This window comes from Notolabrus celidotus, chromosome 2 (assembly GCF_009762535.1).
Source record: "Notolabrus celidotus isolate fNotCel1 chromosome 2, fNotCel1.pri, whole genome shotgun sequence".
Classification (NCBI taxonomy): Eukaryota; Metazoa; Chordata; class Actinopteri; order Labriformes; family Labridae; genus Notolabrus; species Notolabrus celidotus.
In genome coordinates, this window is record NC_048273.1 from 34,570,242 (window position 1) to 34,592,179 (window position 21,938).

The window sequence follows — 21,938 nt, forward strand, 5'->3', positions numbered from 1 at the left end:
AAGTGTGATGGGCACCTTTTCTGTTTTGTGACTCTTAACCATAGACTGTATAAATAATGGACGTAGTATCCGTGACGTCACCCATATGTTCCTGAGCGCTGTTTTGAAGCCAATTGTCGAGTGTGAGGTAAAGAGGCGGGCTTTGAGCCTCCTAACCAACAGCTACAGTGTTCCCGCCTGTCAGTCAAGTCAGTCATGTCCTTATTTGGGCAAAACTCGTACAGTTTGTGTCAATAGAGCAACGTAGAGTCAAGTCGTTTTTTGAACCAGGCTGTAAGCATGTTTATTTCTGCTGTAAAGATCGTCTTCTTTGAATGGGTGTGTATGTGGTTTCCGGTGTTTCTGCAGCCAGCCTCAAGTGGACCCTTGATGAACTGCAGTTTACAACACTTCCGGATGGGCTTCATATTTTGAGATCAAAAGTTGCCGCTTGCTCTTAATTGACCAAAACCCTGAATGTTTGATCAAGAACATAATCATCAGATCAATCAAATGTAGCTTCTCTGTTGTGCAGGATGCAGACGAAGATAGTCATGGCTTGACTTCCATTATGTCAAAACAGTAAAATAGACCATCATAGGACTGAGTATAGATTATTGCTACAAAGCTTCCATGCTTGTAGAATCCATATGTTGTACATGGCAGGATCAGGTTTCAGGAAGCATGTTGTTGTGTGTTTTTCTTACAACCATTGAAGGTCACCAGCAGAATTGGCACAGCTCAATTTCAGCTCAGGTTTGTTTGTGTTTTTGCAGCTTTCATGTAACTTTGAACATTCGTCACTGCTGCTGTTGGAGCAAACAGAATAGAAAAGACGAGGAAACTTTTGCTTCCTTAATTTGTGACAGCAGCTCAACTTTGAGGAATTTGCAGAAAACAAATTGGATGAGTTTCCAGGGATGAGGGTTCAATCTCGTGTTCTGACTCTGACAGATTCTGCACTTTGATTGTATAAAATCCTTTCAAAAAGCAGCTTTTGAAGCAAAACCATGCCACGATTCACATTGTCATAAACTTTTATTTAGATTAAGATGAAGTAGCACTCCTGTAAAGGTGTAAAGTGGAGGAAACTGTTTCAAATGACGTGTAAATTCCAGCAGCTTAAAATCTGAGGAACTGGCTCATGAGATTGTGTTTGTCCATCAAACACTGAACGAAGTCATGAGCTGCAGTTTCCTGCAACCCAGCTCCTCAGCCTCTGAAACCCTCCTGTTGTCTCATTTCAGCGAGGTTATGGCCCTCTTTCTCCACTAAGGGGCAGAATATGATCACTGATGCTCACAGTTCTCGCTCTAAGGGATGATACATTGAAAGAAGCTGTAGTTAATGTGACCTGTGTAATGACATTAAATGGAATAGATGATAATAAAAGGAAGATAGACTCATAGAAGGGTATTCATTAAAATCTTTATAAAAAAGGTTCCATTATATGAAACTTTTGGCTGAATAATGTACGTCTGTATGTCTCATATGAGACAAATAGATGTGCAGGAGATTGAGTGAACATTTTTCAGGAATTATAAAATGCAGTTCCATCATTTCTATATTAATATTCATGATACTACAGAACTACATGCAAACTAACAGACTACAACAAATGTTGTTTTTCATACATGTCCTGCCTGATCCAGATGAACCTATGTCAGACTGATGTCAAATTACTCTGGTCTTGTATTTATCCTCAGAACATTTCTCAAGTCCAAACAGCCTCTTTCTTTGAGGGTTTGGATTAGCGAGCCTCTATTGTACACGAGCGGCGAGGCGGCTAACCCTTTCTGTGATACCTACCTAAGCTCAGCACTTTCCTCATTAATTTCCCACTTATTCTCAGAGTTGGATGTGATATTTTAGAGATTTGAACATGCGGGGCACAGGTTAGGCACAATTATGCTGACAGAGGGCTTTTACAGCAATGCTCAATGAAATGTGGAGTATAGGATTATACATGTGGAAAGTTATATAGTGATTAACCTTCATTTCAGTCCCCTCCGTGATCTCTGGGAGGCAAATCCTCCTCCAATCAGCTGCTGTCAGGTGTATTTTTCCACCCTGATAAATGACCTTCAAAATGATAGATCGAGGCATTTTTCTTCTTTTTATGCTTTTGAAACATTTGTTTGCCCCTTCAGGTAGTTCAAACGCTTCCTTTAACTACATACCACCTTGATTTCCTTTCAGTTGAAATCTGTATCGATTCAGGGGAAACTTAAAGGGCCAGTGTGTAGTTTAACACCACTGGTGGCTCTATGGAGCAAGTTCTGTTGAATGGGTCCCCTGTTTTGTTTAATTTTAATATACAAATGTTTTTGTTTGTTTAAAAGAAACCTCCAAAGGTTATCTTTAGGGTATTTACTACCTTTAAAGGTGTTGTGTGTCATAATGGAACTATTTAGCGATATCTAGCAGTCGGATTCAAGATTGAAATGCTCCCTTGCTCACTCCCTCCCGTCAGTGATGCAACGGTAGCCTTTGAGGTCAAGAAGTTCCTGTGATGCGTGATAAGTATGATCATATGTCAAGTTTTTACTATCTTGAACGTCTAGTAATACAAATTATTTTTTGCATAACAACCCATTCATATTTTTCATCTTCAAATTTGTGCATATTGCGCAGCCTCTCACTAACTCTGTTACTAGTTAGTCCATTGTGGGCTACTGTAGAAACATGCAAGATGGAAGAGGACCAGCTCCTATGTAGATATTAAGGCTCATTCTAAGTTAATAAAACAAAATATTGTTATACTCAGGTGATTACTTGCTAAACATGTTTAGGAATATTATATTCCATTTCTACCAAGTCTGTTCAGCTGAACACTGCGAAATACTACACACTGCACCTTTAAGAGAAAGCTTCACTACATGGCTATAGGTGGCTAAAGTAAAGCCACCACAGGAAGTGAAAGGAACCATGTTTTACATGATTGTTTCTACATCATCGTTATGTTATACAATATATTTTAGACTTATATTGAGCATCAGACTCAACAGACTATAATACATGTGGAAAATCAACCCAGAGAAATAAGATTTTTACCTCCTGTTGGTGTTTGTTGGACATCAGAAAACTAGAAATGTGTTTCGGGACAGCTTAATCTCCATTTTAACTGATATGTGTTTTTTGATATTGAATAATATAAGATATACATATTTACCATAGGGACTCATGAAAGCAGTATATTGATTTTTGAGCCATTAAAATGCACCATGGCCATATTCTATAACTTCTTGGCCATTACTTCAGAGTCTACTTTTAATCACCTACTCATTACTGCCTATTGAAAATAACAGAGTTGTTGTTTATGCATTTGTAACATGATTTTTTAATTGCTGTGTTACTACTATGTAATTAGACAAACTAAGTGTAAGGTTCTTAATTAATAACTTATTAGCAATAGACACTAATTGGAAGTCAGTCCCTAAATTAGTCTCTAACAAGTGCTTTATAACGACTTGTAAAGTGCCAAAGTGTTTTAGTATGCATGCTAATAAGAAAATGGTAAATGGGGATTACATGTACCCCATTATAGTGCAACTCAGAATTTATCTTTGAGCAATTAGGTTATATGATAAGATTTGAATCACCTTTATTCTAAAAAAGGAATATCTGTTAGATCAGATGCCCTTTCATCAAAAATGACTCCCACTTACTGCTAGTTTCATTCAGGTTCTTATGGTTTCCAAGATTTCCTTTTGAACAAGTAGTTGTAAAAAATCCTGTTAATCTGCTAATGATAAAGATAAAATAAATGAAAGCTCAAATGTCACAGTTGTTAAGCACCATTTAATTAATTAAAAGTATTGATGCCATCATTTTCTCCTCATTATGGAAAGGTATTTGACACTATTATAGCTTTGGTTTTATCTCATTTCATGTCAAGACTTTATAATCATCAGTGATCCTCTTTTCTTCACACGCAGCATGATAGAGGAAGCTATTTCTATCCGCTGCTATCTTGTTCTTATCTTGCATTTGTACGCTGCAGAAAAAGCAGGCTTTTGACAACAATAGCTGCTCCCTCCCTCATCCCTCCAAAAGAAAGGACATATTTGAGCCCCTTTGATTTGGCCCGATTTGTTTTGATGTGAGGAGTGAGTGGTTTTTAAAATCTCCTTAACTCCCCAGGCCTGGCCCAGCCTCCCACAGGGCTAATGACCGTAGCCTGGCCTGTGTTGAATAATACAGACGCTCGCGAGGTGGAAAGTGGGGAGGAGGGCAAAGGGTTAGACACGGGCCCTCCTTCTACAGTACACCTCCATTGATAAGATTGTATTAATTGGTATGAATAGAGAGGGGTTTACTCCCTCTTCTTGTATACATTTACCATTATACTCATTAGCTTCCCGTTGCCTCCCAGCGAGTTTCTCCTTCACATCCCCCGGGGTCTCCTGGGAGGCAATTTGCATCTCTCCATGGTGTCTCTCTGGGGTTATTGAGGAAATATTAGCCCCTTTTCTTCTGTGGCCGACCCTTTGATTTATTTGGAGCTGGAGCTGATAGAGTGGCACTCACATGTTAATGACTGGCGTTGATACAGGCCTCTGGTGCAAGACGGCTCATTGATCTGGGTTGAAAAGGTACAATTGACAAGCAGTACTGAATAAGTGTCTAACATGCGTCCGTGTGTGTATGTGTGAGAGTGTGTGTGTGTGTGGACCTTGGGAAATGACAAGGGATTCCCACTGCTGTCAAGGCTACTGCACTCGAGCTGTCCACTCTCCCTCATGGAGTTAGATAAATAGGCTTTTGTTGGCCTCTGAATTCCTCGTGACTTTTTGACAGTCTCAGTTTTTGCTGTTTTCTCTTCAGAGAATCACTTCTTCTTTGTTCACTACCAGCTCCTCTGTTCATGTCACATCTTCAACCCCATAGTGGAGCTTATTATAGCCACTTCTAGGCCTAAAAACCCAATCACAGGCCCTAAACAAAGCCCTTGATCCAGTTTAGAGTTAAGAGTTGTTTGTCCTGGTCTAATTATATAACTCAAGGTGACTGCTGAGGCCTCACTTTGGCTGCCATTGAAGCCTATTTGAGGCCTCGACTCCCTGCCTTTCCCTCCTGATTCCTGCACTCGTATTATGTTTTAAAGGAAGATAATGAGAGACTTCATCCTAATATCTGCAGTGCTTGACATGCCTCAAAATTTAAGCTCACTGATGTCTGCTCAGCAATGTGGAGCCTGTCCTCAATTTGGAGAGCAGTTTGACACCGACTCCCTTTCATCTGAATGGTCACATGTCTGCAGAAAAGCAGCAGCAACAAAGTTTGATATCTTGTTATGTATTTATTTCATTTTTTTCCTTCTCAACTGCAGGAAAAAGCATGCCTTATCAGAGCAACAACTTGCTTGATATTTGTATGCTTTCAGTCGTATGGTAATAATAACATTTAATAAAAGTCAACATCCTAACTGCCGCTAAACAAAAATAACCACCGCAGCAATTGCTGCATCTCCTCTGCATACTTATAACAGATTAGAGGTTATGTATATCACTTGCACGCCTCATGCATATTGTTATGAAGAGGAAATGCAAGAAATGGAAATGTGCCATTTCAACGAGCCGGCACAGCTTGCCAAAAGCGGGCAAGTGGGTAGTGCTTGTGGTGATGGTCGGGTTTGTTTTCCTCTCAGTGTTGGGAGATGAGAAGTCATGTATCTAAACAGAGCAGATATGATGTTTATGAGAGCCATCTGCTTGGCAGCCCTCCTGTGCCCGCTGCCCTCCTCAACGTGAGAGCAGCCTCATTAAAACGGTCACATGCCTGAGAAATTTCTAACTGCTGTTTTTTTCCCCTCCTTCCCCTCTTTAAAAGGAGTAGAGTTTAAAACTAACAAAGCCTTGGGAAATCCCCATCAGACATCCCTCCCTTAATCCATTTAATTTTGAAAGGTATTGTTTAAAGCTTTAAAGTTTATATCGTTTAATCCCCCTCCAACACTACGGGCAGCAAATGAGGCCGTGTCAGCAGCTTGAACAGATATAATCTACTCCACACAACAGAAAATCCTCCTTCAAGACAAGGTTGCATGGGTTTTCTGTGAACTCGCTGTTTGATGTTTCTACCTGCTATTGAACATGACTTCTGCCTTAACCCAACTGTCACTCGCTCCCTGTCCCCTTTTATCACTCCCAATGTTCTCGCTTCACCTTTTTTCATTAGTAAATCTACCATCACAGCCATTTCACTTTTCCCCTCTTTCAGGAGAAGGGGGGAAGGAGAAGTTTGTCTTGGGCAGGTTGAGGGGCACTCTCTGAAAATATTCCTTTTCTTTTGTTTAAATGAGACAAATGAATTGGGTCAGCAGTGTTTCAGAAAGCCTTTTAGGCTTCCTGAAATCTGAGTATTGTTGAAGGTAGGGGTAAACAGTAATACACTTTTAACAAACACTTTTAGTTATTTTGAAGAGTACACTTATTTATCTTGTTGATATCACACTTATAATTATCTACTGAATATGAGGCTATTTACAGCTGCCAGTTGTTATCCTAGCTTAGCTTAAAGATTTGAAATCACCTAGTCGCACCAAAGTAAGACAATATGCCCACCACAGTTTGCTAGTTATGACAGGTTCAGTTTTTTGTTGACTGTACACAAATATGTAGCTCGAGAGAGACAGGAAATGGGGAGAGAGAGGGGGTTGATACTATCGTGACCAAGAATTGATCCTCTCACCAGTGCAACTAGGACATGAGCTAAACTGGTGCCCTGTCAATTGATAATGAATTACCTTTAAAGCCAATTTGTGTGTCAGAGCTGTGCTAGCTGTTTCTCAGTTGTCAGTCTATGAGTGAATGCACTGTAAACTAGCCTCTTTATAATTTGTTATTCAACATGTCCGTCAAAAGTATTCTCATAATTTAAACATATTTTTAGGCTCACCTCCACCATTAACAAAACAAACTACTGTCTTTGCAACTTTGTATGTCAAGAACGTCCTCATAACTTGGTTTATTACATATCCATATCCATAATAGCTTACTCACAAACATATTTATAAAGTATGGTAAAATCTGGAATATAAGTCACATCTATATTTGAGGTGCGGTTTGCTTTTTGGGGGGTCTTTCGGAGGGAAAAAGGTTCATGCTTTCTTCCTGTGTGACGATTCCCAAGTCCCATGCAGAAATGTGCAGATTCTGTGCAGCTGTGGAGCTCTTTCCATCACCATATTTTCCCCATGGGGAGTTCACAAACCTGCTAGCTAAGGGTGGGATGTAGGGATGTACATTTTAAGTATTTTCCTTGATTGATTTTTGGAAATGTTAACGATCAATTATCGATTAATTAATAAAAAAAAAGCATTATTATTCCTATGTCAAAAACAATGCCAAATAAGTCTTTTACCCCTAGATTATATTTTCCACAGCAACAAAATGCATACAACTGACGGTATTTATTACAGGTACATGTTTAACACTGATTATCAACGATCAGGCTCATAAAAATATTCTCCGTGGACATAGTCTTATAAAGTGAAGGCTCATAATACTAACAGAAAAGAACTTTAGACTCACAGTGTCCAGTTTTTTGTCTACTCGTTCTTATTGAGAAAAATAAACATGTATTTGATCAGGTGTCAGCTGGGAGCTCAACCGGGTCAGAATCAGTCCAGCTGCAGAAAAGCTCAGACGGCTCTGATGTTGCTGGTTTGCAAACATAGCATACTAGCAATTTGCACCGGTCTGTTGGCTTTGTATCTAAAGGTTAAAATGTCCTGTTTGAAATTGTCAACCTTCATGTCTGTGTCGTTGTTGGCAGCAGTTGCATATTTAATCTCTTTAAAAAGCGTACGTTGAGACTTGACACACAGCCGCAGCCGCCAGCTGAGCGTCTCCGCTGTGCGCAACACCTTTAACAGCTGATTTACATCCAAACATGCTTTAAACTGAAAACACCTCCCTGATAGCTGAGTGTAATATAAAACCACATGATGTTTGTTCCACGTGACGGAAAATTGAAAACAAAAATGCATGTTTCGAGTAATTTCTTAACAATCAATTAATCGATAATCGATTAATTGTTTACATCCCTAGTAGGATGGTTGAGCTCAGCCACCTGCAACTTTGATAGTTGTTAGGTAAGGACCAATTGTCCGTGACCAATTCGCCTGTACCACCCACCCAGCTCTGCTGGTCACTTTTTTCCATGAACTGAAGAATCTTTTTCAATCAAACCAACTCTCCACAAGATTTATTTATTTAACAGTAAATTGCTGTTAAAACAAATGACCTTATGAGGGAAAAAAACTGTTTAAAAAATGGCACTGCCAGCCTGATCTGCTCGCTATGCATCCCAGCATGCTTTGCGTAGTGAAGTGGCTGCTTGCTATTTGGGGTGCCATCTATATGTAAAAAATCCCAACATGATAAAGTACTGGCACTGTTAGATTTGTCACATAGGTATGGGACAAGCTTACTTTTTACAATGAAAAAAGGGATTAAAAGTGCATCTTGTGTACTGAATTTTACAGTAACTTTTTAATCTTTTTAATATATCTGCTGTCGAACACTTCTTGGCTTTGGTCATGTCTTTGTAGCTGCTATTTCAAATATATCTGCACCAGCTGCAGCCTCTTAAGTTTACTGTTGATGTTTGTAAAGCTGAAATGCTAGTCTGATTTTAGTCGCTGGCTTACATACAATTGTGAAATATTACAAGAGGAACCATACTAAATTGTTTTATTTAGGATACCTTTTTTTTCTATTTTCATAGTGTTTTTATTTTTGTTACATTTGTATGGTGGGTGACCTTGCGTGTTCTGAAAGACGCCCAGGAATAAAATATATTATTATTATTATTATTATTATTATTATTATTATTATTATTATTATTATTATTATTATTATTATTATTATTACCTTCCTTATGCAGACAAATGAGATTTACTTAGATGGACTTAAAGATATTTGCATAGTTACTAATGTGGACTGTATTGTTAATTAGGGTGTCTTACTTCTGGAGTACCTTTGAATTTGTGTTTAACTTTCTCTGTGATGTATAAGTTATACCTTCATTAGATTGTACACATTACTATGACAGCAATCAATTTTTGGAACACTTTTTTTATTTTCTCCTATCTCCATGATTCATGCAAAATCCATGCTAATTCTATGCTAATCCCTGCTTTAAGTCTAAGGCACTATGAGAGTTGAATTCTTATCATATTTATTGGCAAGAAAGCAAAAAGAGTTTATTTATTTCTAAAAATAGATATGTTTAAAAGTTATCTCCTCAGTAAATATGTATCTGTGCATGTTTTTTTTCTTATCCTGTTAAAGGAACAGTTTTTCTTGTTTTAGCATACATTAGCATGTAATTTGTTCTCACTATAAAGAACACAATCTTCTATGCAGCACACGACTTATGGTACTCGTATGTTTTCCTTTAGTGCATAATTCCAGTCATATAACTCTGGTATATATTTTCACTCAAGCAGTAAATTACATTGTTTAGTTATCAAAGGCTTTGTGTAATTACATTTGTGCAATTCAGGATGACAGGGCTGATAGTGTCTGCACAAGACGCTGGCATACATAATCACAGCCAAAATCCCATTAGGGAGAATAGAGACCATTATTATGGAAATGACCTTTGGGTGCCTAGAATTCAGAGGGATAAAAGAGTACGTAATCCAGACAAAGACATCGTGTGAAGCCTCTGTCTCTATTTTCTCTTGTGCAAATTTAAGAAATTTAGGGACTTTTTGAATTTTGTGTTGTCTTCTTCAGTTTCACCTTTGTCTGCGATATAAAAGAGTTTGTCACAATGAGAAAAGTGGCATTTGTTTCTTTTTTGGTGTTTTAATAATTTCTCCCATCTTTTCCTCTGTTTGATACTTTGGGTAGAATTGGAGGGCTAAAATACCAGAAGAAGAATGTAATAGTTTTTCCTCTGCTGTGAAACCTTGGCTGAGTGAAAATACTCACCTTGGGATTACAGGAGTGTCAAGCTGAATCTCTTGTTTGTTTAGAGCCACACTTTGATACTCTCACAGTTAAGAGGCTGCTTCATAAATTCGCATTGTGTCAAATAAATCAATAGACCCCATTAGCTGAGGAAGTTGGAGTAGTGTGGTGCTTGAGGGACCGTGGCTCAGCTTGTTCAGACATTTCTCTGTAAAAGAGATGGCAGAGAACGTAGGGTTGGCTGGTGATCCATTCAGACAGCTCCAGCAGCTGGAATGGTTTGGCTGACTGGTCCCAGTTGGTTTTTTAGTGTTGGCTCCACTGTGCTGCCAGACAGGGTCTTCAGCTGAACAACAAGAAGGAATTTGCTTAGACATTTACAGCCTTACAAGCCCTCGACACCAAACTCTTCCTCCTCTCTCTTGCTGTTGTTCTCATGATCCTTGAAGTTTTGGTGTTTCAGTTTTGTGCATTGAATAACTTCCTAAAACTGAAACTGTTCTTAAATATTTCAATGGAATGGCCTTTGTGCACAGCAGGATTGGTCTAACCCCGAAAGTCCACAGGATGCATGTGCGCCGTGTTACGTCTGCGACACGGCTTTGCTCTGTCCGAGGGCTTGCGCCCTGGTCCACAGGACGCATGTTGGGAGCGTAGCGCCAGCTCAGAGCAGGCAGGACCAGCTGGGTCCAGTATAGAGAGAACCACATACTAACAACAGGTTACAGAGCCTTTCTGTGGTTGAATTTCTGCTCATTTGGACAGTATTCCATTACTTCTGTGCTTTAATCATCACTGAGTATGCTGCAGGACTGTATAGTTTAGTTTTTACAGGTTTAGATGAGTTTAATAATACTAATAATAATTCAGCTCTACTTTGTTGTCCTGTTACCTTCTGACACAGTGATCATCTAAAAGTCCTGTTACCTTCTGACACAGTGATCATCTTAAAGTCCTGTTACCTTCTGACACAGTGATCATCTTAAAGTCCTGTTACCTTCTGACACAGTGATCATCTTAAAGTCCTGTTACCTTCTGACTCAGTGATCATCTTAAAGTCCTGTTACCTTCTGACACAGTGATCATCTAAAAGTCCTGTTACCTTCTGACACAGTGATCATCTAAAAGTCCTGTTACCTTCTGACACAGTGATCATCTTAAAGTCCTGTTACCTTCTGACACAGTGATCATCTTAAAGTCCTGTTACCTTCTGACACAGTGATCATCTTAAAGTCCTGTTACCTTCTGACACAGTGATCATCTTAAAGTCCTGTTACCTTCTGACTCAGTGATCATCTTAAAGTCCTGTTACCTTCTGACACAGTGATCATCTAAAAGTCCTGTTACCTTCTGACACAGTGATCATCTAAAAGTCCTGTTACCTTCTGACACAGTGATCATCTTAAAGTCCTGTTACCTTCTGACACAGTGATCATCTTAAAGTCCTGTTACCTTCTGACACAGTGATCATCTTAAAGTCCTGTTACCTTCTGACACAGTGATCATCTTAAAGTCCTGTTACCTTCTGACACAGTGATCATCTTAAAGTCCTGTTACCTTCTGACACAGTGATCATCTTAAAGTCCTGTTACCTTCCGACACAGTGATCATCTTAAAGTCCTGTTACCTTCTGACACAGTGATCATCTTAAAGTCCTGTTACCTTCCGACACAGTGATCATCTTAAAGTCCTGCTACCTTCTGACACAGTGATCATCTTAAAGTCCTGTTACCTTCTGACACAGTGATCATCTTAAAGTCCTGTTACCTTCTGACACAGTGATCATCTTAAAGTTATGTTACCTTCTGACACGGTGTTAATCTTAAAGTCCTGTTACCTTCTGACACAGTGATCATCTTAAAGTCCTGTTACCTTCTGACACAGTGATCATCTTAAAGTCCTGTTACCTTCTGACACAGTGATCCTCTTAAAGTCCTGTTACCTTCTGACACAGTGATCATCTTAAAGACCTGTTACCTTCTGACACAGTGATCATCTTAAAGTCCTGTTACCTTCTGACACAGTTATCATCTTAAAGTCCTGTTACCTTCTGACACAGTGATCCTCTTAAAGTCCTGTTACCTTCTGACACAGTGATCATCTTAAAGACCTGTTACCTTCTGACACAGTGATCATCTTAAAGTCCTGTTACCTTCTGACACAGTTATCATCTTAAAGTCCTGTTACCTTCTGACACAGTTATCATCTTAAAGTCCTGTTACCTTCTGACACAGTGATCATCTTAAAGTCCTGTTGTAGTCGACCTGGATCGCTGATATGTAGCTGTGTGTAGCTTACATCCATAATCCATGAGTACTTCTGATCTATACTATCTTTAAACGGTCGGGAGTCAGTGTATGATGTTTGATTTTGAGATTGGTGGATGTTGCATGCGATCCTCCTGCCTGACTTCCTGTCCAGGTCATTATTTTCTGTGCATTTTGACGCGTGCTGGGCGCAGGGTCTGTCGAAAAATAGACTTGAAGCGTAAGATTGCAACTAGAAATGTTCTAGTTGATATCGGATGCTACGATACAGTTAGCCCACAGTTCAATACCTACCCCCTTTTTTTTTATGTCACGGTTGTGGGTTTGCTTGGTTCAGTTCTGATGGCCCAAGTCATCAAGGTGTTTTTTTGGCATTCCATACTTAGGCAGCTTGTACAGGAACAGCAAAGGGAGGGAAAAAATATGTTCTTTTAAAATTCCCAAATCATTTATTTTTAAGTTAAAACACTTTTCCCAGTCATACACAGTCCTAGTGTATTGTTAGATATAAAATAAATAAACAAACATATGTAAACAAAATATTATCTGTGGTTACTGGAAGTGACATGTTTGGCCTTTCCAGCTTCCATGTATTCAATTCACCTGTCAAGGCCAAATGAGTGCTTGTATGACTTACATACAGGGGACAGGTTTGGAGTATTATGCTCTTAATTTCCCAATCCAACATACAGTGAACCGGCACAGGGGGGTCACTTTCTGTTACCTACAAGGTCCAACTACACAGTATTTTAAACTGTTTACTGTTGTAATCATGTCTGTATGATAAACAGCAACATGTATCAGCTGTAGATTAACATAACACGCTCTGAATCTCTGTGGGAAAGTAAACAGAGATCGTAGCGGGACCGGAAGCTATCAGAGAGACCGCACTGCCCTCAGGCGTTTCGGCTGAGAATTGCTGCACGACACGGACACACCGACGCACAAGTATGTGGGGCTCATGTCTGCGTCAGCCCCTGCTGCGTAGGGGAGACGCAGAAGTATAAATCAGCTTTTAAGCGGATCGGAGACGGACTGGACACGGATCAGGTGGAAGTCCCGTGTAAGCCCCCCACATATAGAGGCTATAGTCCTCGTCGCAGAGGTCGCCGGCTCGACTCCCGGCCACGACCATTTGCTGCATTTGCTCCACTCTCTACTCCCCACATTTCCTGTCTCTCTTCAGCTGTCCTATACATAAAGGCCAAAAAAGCCCAAAAATATAACTTTAAAAAAATGTTGTGTTGGCTTGCGGTACATTGTAAAAATTTGAACTCACATTTTTCCACATATTTTGTTCACTTATTATACCACAAATGCAACACATATTTCAAAGATTGGGATGCTTCCTCACATTGCTGCCTCATCCTACGGCATGCCATGTTAAAGTTATTGGATATTTACTTGCAGGAAGGAGTTTCAGTGCATGGACTCTCAGGTATTCATAAACAGAGCCAATTTGGAGAGAAATATAACGCATGGAATCTAGTTATACCCTAAACTGAAAATAGCCCAATTCATAAGCTTGATTGGCCCGTGGATATCATACCAAACGATTCGATTTATATGGAAAACAGGAAAAGGATAAAGAATTAGACATTAAGCACCCCCATAGTTTGAATGGAATAACCCATGTTTCATATGCAGATGTTAGACTGAGATTGGTAGTCGACTAAGGCTTTTTAGAACAAATTATTGAATCTTAATTGTTCAACTATTTGGGGTCACCCCTAAATATTATACAGAGTTGTGGCATCCCTAGTCAGGATGGCAGCAGAAGTTTCTCAAAAACCTGCATATATTGTTCAGTAGTAGTGATTCTCTCATGTGTAAACTACCCATGCCATGAGCACATGGTATTTCTGGCCTACAGTCAAAAAATATATATTAATAAGTATTTCAACCAAATAGTATTTCTGGTACTAACTAGTGAGGGTGACCATGTTTAGTTATTAAGTCAACTCAACACGATCATCACTAGTTGTCCCAACATTTTTTATATTCTAAAATCAGCTACAACTAGTTTTAATATTGTATTGTCTACAAAATGTCAGAATGTATGTAAATTTGTGGTGTTACAACCCAACAAAGAACTCATGATTTGACCTGGATATTGTCCTCATGCAATCAGTAATAGTAGTAAATGCTGTATTACAGATTTAAGAATAGAGACATAATTACGGCACCAGGTCATACAATAATGTTTGAACATTGCACTGAGTGTTATTGTTATTGAAGTGAATTGGGTCTTATCATTCATACCTGCACAAAACCTATAACTTGCATTGTTTCCTACTGTGGTGAAATGAAACATGTAATTCAAGGAGAGAAATCACAGCTGCATGTTACATAGAGGAATGCAGCATTTTCATGAAATGAGATTGTGCACGGAGGAGAATGACGGGGAGATGAAAGAGAACAGAGCCTGACATGAGCCGAGGTTTTGAGGCAAACTCAGAGACATACTGATGTGAGTACATGGCATGCTTCCCAGCCCACCAACCATCAGAGCACGCTGCAAGGGATCATTTTAACTCAGTAACTTATTTCACCTCTGCTTTGAGTACAATTTTAAACTTTTGTTTTATGTAGTTTGATAAACACAACCGTGCCATTTAGTGCAATTACCTCTACATTGTTAAAAGTGAATATAGCTCGTTGTGTCTTTTTAGGTGGAACAGGTGTTGATTCTGTGTTGAGCTGCATTTTTATGACAAAGGTTTACAATGTTTTGTCATTTACATATTGTACATGATCAAAAGACCACCACTCACTGAGCTTATTGTCTCTCCCCACTAGAGAGATCTCTCTAGCATTAATCCTCAATGCTGCAAAAAACACTGATTAGCCATAACATGACCACCTGTTCAACCCAACACACCACCTCTGTCATAAATTATACTTTTAGGAAGCTTTAAAATTTTCATTTTTTGTTGACATGGTCAGAAAGGGAATATTTGTACTTTATATTCATTATTGAAGTTGTATCGGCTGGTAGTGGTGTCCCCTCTTCCAAATTCATGAGGGTAACAACATATTTGAAACACCATTCAGGAATCCGATGCAGCACACCATCACTCACTATGATTCCAACAATAAAAAGAAAAGTACGATTGGAACCTTTCTGACCATGGGAACAAAACTGCAAATGTAAAAGCTTCTTTTTTATGGTAGATCAGTTGTGTTGGGTTTGCACTGGAGTGCAAAAGTGTGCTTGAGTTGACAGTTTGGAGCAATGGACAAGGCAAGGGAACACAGACCAGATTTTCAATCTCCTTGAAACCAAATGTAAATGCGTGTTTGTTGGTTATAATAATCATGAAGTCCTTTTTCCAAACATTATTTAGTTGTTTGGTGGCTAAACTTATACAAACTACACATTTTTCATAAGTTTGGATTTTGAAGCTTAACCTGTTGTTGCTGCAGCCCAGCACATGCAGTTTAGGCGTACCTAGACCATCATATTTTGTAGCTAAGAACAACGGACCAACCTGTTATATATGTTAAATCAGGGATGATAATGTGAGAAATTGAGAAAAGTTTGTAGTCAGCTGAAATCCTGATCTAAAGGCTGATTTATACATCTGCGTTGAATCAACGGCGTACCCTACGCCGGGGGTCCGCGTAGCTCCCGTACCTACGCCGAGGCCTACACACGTAGCTGACGTGCACCTCCTCCAAAATGTAACTCCCCGTAGAGCCGATGCGGACGGCAAGCTCTGTGATTAGTCCGCTCGGAGGCTTTGTCTTTCCCGCATTTACAGCACTTCCGGGATCCCGGACATCGGCCGCACATCGGCCGTGTATTTCATCTCCTCCTCTCTATTCTTCGTGTAATCATGTCTGTATGATAAACAGCAACATGTATCAGCTGTAGATTAACATAACATGCTCTGAAACTCTGTGGAAAAGTAAACAGAGATCGTAGCGGGACCGGAAGCAGGCGGCCGGCTATCAGAGAGACCGCACTGCCTTCAGGCGTTTTGGCTTAGAATTGCTGCGCGACACGGACACACCGACGCACAAGTATGTGGAGCTCATGTCTGCGTCAGCCCCTGCTGCGTAGGGGAGACGCAGAAGTATAAATCAGCTTTTAAGCGGATCGGAGACGGACTGGACACGGATCAGGTGGAAGTCCCGTGTAAGCCCCCCACATACAGAGGCTATAGTCCTCGTCGCAGAGGTCGCCGGCTCGACTCCCGGCTGCGACCATTTGCTGCATTTGCTCCACTCTCTACTCCCCACATTTCCTGTCTCTCTTCAGCTGTCCTATACATACAGGCCACAAAAGCCCAAAAATATAACTTTAAAAAAATGTTGTGTTGGCTTGCGGTACATTGTAAAAATTTGAACTCACATTTTTCCACATATTTTGTTCACTTATTATACCACAAATGATAGTACACAGCTTTTACCCAAACGGTTATTTGCAGAGCTGCTGTGTTGGATAACATTAGGTTTGTTAACTTCATAAACTATATTTATTGTGCCGCAAGTTTGTGGTATCTTGAGATCAATTTGCAAACAGAGAAAAGGAGCTGAAACAACTCCAGAGACTGTTCAATACGAATCTATGAGGCCTTTCTACTGTTAACAGTGAACAATGCTGATGATGCTTCTATTGAATCTCATTTACCAAAGTGAAAAGCAAGGTTAGCGTCTTGGGGAAAAAGTAGACAGGGTTAGTGAAAGCTCATAGCAGATTGATCTGTTCATACAGCTTAACTGTATTAAAGCTCATAATCCCTGTAAATATCTGCAGGCAAGGCAAAGTCAGCCTTTTAACATTGACTAAATGAAGTAAATAGAGGAAAATGAATTTTTAAATATTACATTTCTGTTAAGCTCCTGTTTGTAATATGTATGTATATATATAGAGAGGGAAGTGAATGGTGTGCGGTTAGCTGCTAATGAGCCTTACACGTTTTGAACAAAGATATTTTGATGGTTTTGCCACCCTGCCGTTTGGGGCTAACAGTGAAGTTGGCTTTAAATGTAGAGCGTCTGTTCCCCTTTCGAACCTCTAACACTACAACAGATGGGGGGAATATGGAGCTTGGAAGGTTTTACCTCTGAGGTGGTAACAGTGAAGCCACTCATTAACACTGAATTTACCACTTCATTAGCAACGCAGCTTCCTGTTGAAAACGACCAACGCTGGATGTCAAATCCTCTGAGCATACATTCTAAACTCTGGGAAAGAGCATAATCTGCTATAAGATGTAGAATACACATGTTTAATTTCAAGCTGATTAATAACTGAAGCCAGAATAAAAGAAGAATTCAAAAAAGATCATTTCTTCTGGCATAATTCCAACAATTCATTCTGAGTGTATGCACAGAGGCATATGTTTTCATTTTGTGGGTCGGTTTGTGTTTGCGTTACAGACAGATTGTGCGCCTGTCAATTTGTCAGGATTCAAGTAACAACAGTCTCATGCTGGGATCTGTGTTTGCACCATCACAGAGTGATAAGACGCAATGTGATCTCATTGGAGGGGTACTTTGTTCCCATGGAAATTGATCAATTTTAGCAGACGAGTGAGAACTTTAGGTGGAGAAGAGGGAAGGTTGTATCCCAGAGGTACGCTCACATAATTAAGCATCCTACCCAGGGTATTCAGGGCTAACAGCAGGGTTTGTTGTGAAGAGAGGTGGTGGAAGAGGGTGTTGGGAAATCATAATGCAGCAGAGAATAATACCACTTTCATTTTGAGGAAAAAACCTAAAAAAAAAATGACAATTTAAAAAACTAAGTAATCAGATTGTATTACACCTAGTATGAAGCAGTGGTTTATTTTGTATTTTATATCTGGTTGTTTTTTTAAGCCAACTTTATTTTTATTTTAGAGAAAAAAATATGACACAGAATGGAAGATATTGCCAGGAGAGTCAGAAATATAGGATGCAATTTAAAATGCTGTGGTGTTCTTTTATATTTCAGAAAGCATTGCTACTATGTCTGATCTGAAGCCAAATGCACAAAAGGACAAAGACGTGGAATCTGTGTCTGTCAGCCCAGGTCGTACTCAGGAGCCATTGCAGAGTCACACATTCTCCCTGAAGAACAATGCTGCAGGTCTGTCCTCAGATGAACACGAAAACCCTTTAAATGGAACCCAGCCGAATCCATTTGTATACAGCAGTGTCCCTGCTGTTCCCCATGCAGGCAATTCATTGCCTTCAGGAGCACTTGTTAATGGACCTGGTTCACACCCCACCTCAGAGGTACACTGTGTCCTGAACAAAGGCACTGTTTTATCCAACAATGTCCTGGATGCCGCGTGGCAAGCGGAGAAGGACACGAGCCCCGAGGTGTTACCACCACCTAGTGAGCTTCAATCAGACGCTTGGAAGAACACAGCGGGGCCCGTCGTAAAAACACCAGCCACACAGCCAGGTGTCAACACGCCACTGTCTCACTCGGAGGAGAATGAGTCTAAACTGGCCTATTCCACACTGTCAGGTGACGGTGCGGAGCAAATGCACATTAGCCAACCTTTGACAAAACAGACAATGAAAACAAGATCTCGGCGGGATGCAGAATGGTCAGAGAGCTCCTCGGATGATTATGATGATGCTGAAGTAATCAGATGGGATTCAGCAAGGGAGCGATTCTTGCACAATGACAGAAGGCTGGAGACCAAAGTGATGCACCAAAGAGACAGGAAGCACAATACACACGTAAAAAGCATGTCAGGCTCTGCGGAAAAGGTTAACAACAGCTTAAATCACACACACAGACATTTCTGTGTCTGCAGCAGTAATGATGTTGAAAATGTTGACTTTGCAGACAAAGATGATTCTTTGGGTACACAGTCTGATATTAAATATTCCATTGTTCCCCTGAAAGATCTTTCCAGGAACACAGCTTCAGACTCTGAGCACCTTATTTATAGCTCGGCACAGGAAAGCTGTAATGAGGAAAATGACCCTGAAGATGAAGACAGTTTTACTCCCAAAGTAGAACAGTTCACGACAGAACAAGTTGAACAAGATCCACCTTCCTTTTCATGCACAAAATGCAATGTTAATTACAAGGAAAAAAGACATTTCCATAGACATATGATGTATCATTTAGGCAAGAATAATCAGGTGAACTGTGAGAATGTTTCACAGCCCTTTATATGCAGAGAGTGTGGGCGTCTGTTCTGTGATAGCAGCTCTCTCATGAGGCACATCATTATTCACCAAGACAGACTGGAAAAACTTATGGAGGAAATCAAAGGTCTCAAAAACACAGAATCAGAAGACAGGGGCAGCACAGTGCATTGCCCTCAGTGTGTGCTTGGCTGTAATTGCCCTAAAATCTTAGTCCAGCATGCCAAAGCACACGATAATCTGAAGCATTACTACTTCTGTGAGGAGTGTAACTACATTACACTGACCCAGCAGGCACTTGAAGTCCATTTAAAGTCTGCACATCTGAACACTAACCAGCCAAGATTTAAAAGAATGTCTAAATCAAATGATGAATTCAAAGTAGACCATGTTCAGTTTAAGGGATTCTTCAAAAACAGAAACAAACGTGCATCTCATGGATGCTTTGAGGCTAAAAAGGTTGCCAAAAAACAAAATGCTGAGTCTAAACCAACCAAAATCATAGCAGCCCTTTTCTCTGGTTGTTCAAACCAGAAGAGGGATATTAACATTCAAAAGCTAAATGACAAAACCATTTCATCCTCTAAATTCAAGTCCTGCAGGAGCATGCTTCCCCCGTCTTTGTGGAGGGTTGACAGGGATGGGAAATTACTCCTACGATCTGCAGAAAAATTAGATGCAGCACCTGGTTTTACCTGTATGGATGCTGAAAACAATAACTGCAAGGCTTTTGGCAGCACAAAGCAGGAGAACTGTCCCGCAAATGCTGATTTTTCACTCTCAGCAAAAAGTCTTAAATTAGACCAGATGCTTTGTCCGGACAACAAGAATGACTGCTCAAGCGGGAGTTTGCAAGCGAAAGCAAAGCAAAGTTTTCTATTAACAAGAAAAACGTTGACACCCTCGTATAAAACTATTGACAGTGCGAATGTTGATTTATCACTACGGCTTAGCCAGAGGCACAAGAAACATACTGCAGATTGTGAGTTAGAGAAAGGCTGGGAGGGCAGCAGTAACTTCTGGGATGCTAACATAGGAACATGCAGCTTCTTGAAGAGCGGAGAGAAGGAAAAGAACCTGTGTGCTCAGAGGTACTTCAAAAAGAGGCGGAGGTTTCCAGTCCAAGACCAAACCCCCCGTGTGCGCAAGGATGAAGATGGTGAAGATGAAGACTGCAGCGACATAGAGCAGCTCCTCATCAAGGAGGAATGTACAGACACCACAGTGTGGGATGAGTCCGCCTGCATGTCTACAAGTGACAGCTCTGATGTTGTTCCCACACCAGGAGTACGACGCAAGCCCTGTCCGTACTGCCCCGCCATGTTTGACTCAGGAGTGGGTCTGTCCAATCATGTGCGAGGACACCTGCACAGAGTGGGCTTGAGCTACAACGCTCGACACATGGTGTCCCCAGAGCAGGTGGCAATGCAGGACCATCATCCAACAGTCCGCAGGAGGAACCCGTGTCGTACGGAGAAAATGAGAAAAGGTACGGTTCATTTAAGCAGCTAAACACAAACAACTCGGCACAAAAAGACATTAAAGCGAGAGAAATACGTAAGCAGACGTCAGATTGTGTTTCAGAAGACATATAAGATAATTTATGATTACACAAGAAACCTCTTGATCCAAATTAGAGACCCATGGAGCCAGGTGTACCAGCTGGGTGTATTCCTGGGGGTAAATGTTGCATCCAGCTGAAAGTTATGACAAAATGTAAGTTATGCCCTGTGCACCAGTAAGACTGAGGCTCTGTTTGTGTTGCACCTGGGTGTATCTTTTACCCCAAGGGTGTAGCAGGTGTAAGTTTAGAAAGTCTGACTGGTATCCAAGGTGAAATAAATGAATAAATAGTGAGAGCAGTTGATAAATGGATGGAAATGTATTGCTTTGCAACAGTTACCACTTTGCAAATATTCACATGGATGTGCACCATAAGATGAGGTGCAGCTACAACTGTTGCCAGTTATGCTTGGTGCACATGGTGTACATTCAAGCCAAGAAGCTTGTGGCCAAGTCCAGTGTGGGGAGAACAGATGAACTTTGGTGCACTGGGCTCCAGGATGTCAGGATGATCGGTCTGCAAATAATGTTAGCATTTGTTAGCCATATTACCAACCTGGCTCTCTAAATGGCAGTGTCAGTTAGCACACCGCTTTGATTCAGACAATCTCAGAAAGTGTTTAAAAGATGACCATTAACCAAGTTTGTAAAGATATGTATTGTCCCCAGAGGATGAATTCTTAGAACTTTAATGGCAATCTGTCTTTTCCCCAAGTGAAGTTAAAATGTGTTGATTTAACAGCTCTACAACTTAACATGTTCTCCATAAGATCAGGTACAGACTTAAGTGTTCTCATTAGGATGAGTTTTAATTACTTTTAAAGGTCCATATTTCAATTTTTCCAGTGACGTGTTTTTGACTAAGTTCTTTGTAAAATTAAGCAAACTCAGTCACATCAAGCTCTAATGTGTGAAAGTGCAAATTGGAAATCTAAGGATGCTAACATGTTAAACTAACTGCATGTACATGGTAAATATTAGACTATTGTCATTGTGACCATGAGTGCATGTTCACATTAGCTTTTTTTCTGGAAGCAGTGCTTTCCCTGGGCTCAGTGTCACAGAGTTAAAGCACTGCTATTATCTGTGACCTTTACCGTAA

At 40.3% G+C, this 21,938-nt stretch overlaps 1 protein-coding gene across 3 annotated transcripts in view; it reads left to right on the plus strand.

The window, feature by feature from the left end:
• Window positions 1-21,938, plus strand: part of znf644b (zinc finger protein 644b) — a 34,482-nt gene that overhangs the window by 6,471 nt on the left and 6,073 nt on the right. For all 3 annotated transcript variants that reach the window (XM_034678034.1, XM_034678019.1, XM_034678024.1), the window contains one exon: window positions 18,117-20,762. In XM_034678034.1, the coding sequence (XP_034533925.1) occupies window positions 18,131-20,762 (2,632 nt within the window). In that variant the 5' untranslated portion in view covers window positions 18,117-18,130. The remainder of the gene's footprint in view (window positions 1-18,116; window positions 20,763-21,938) is intronic.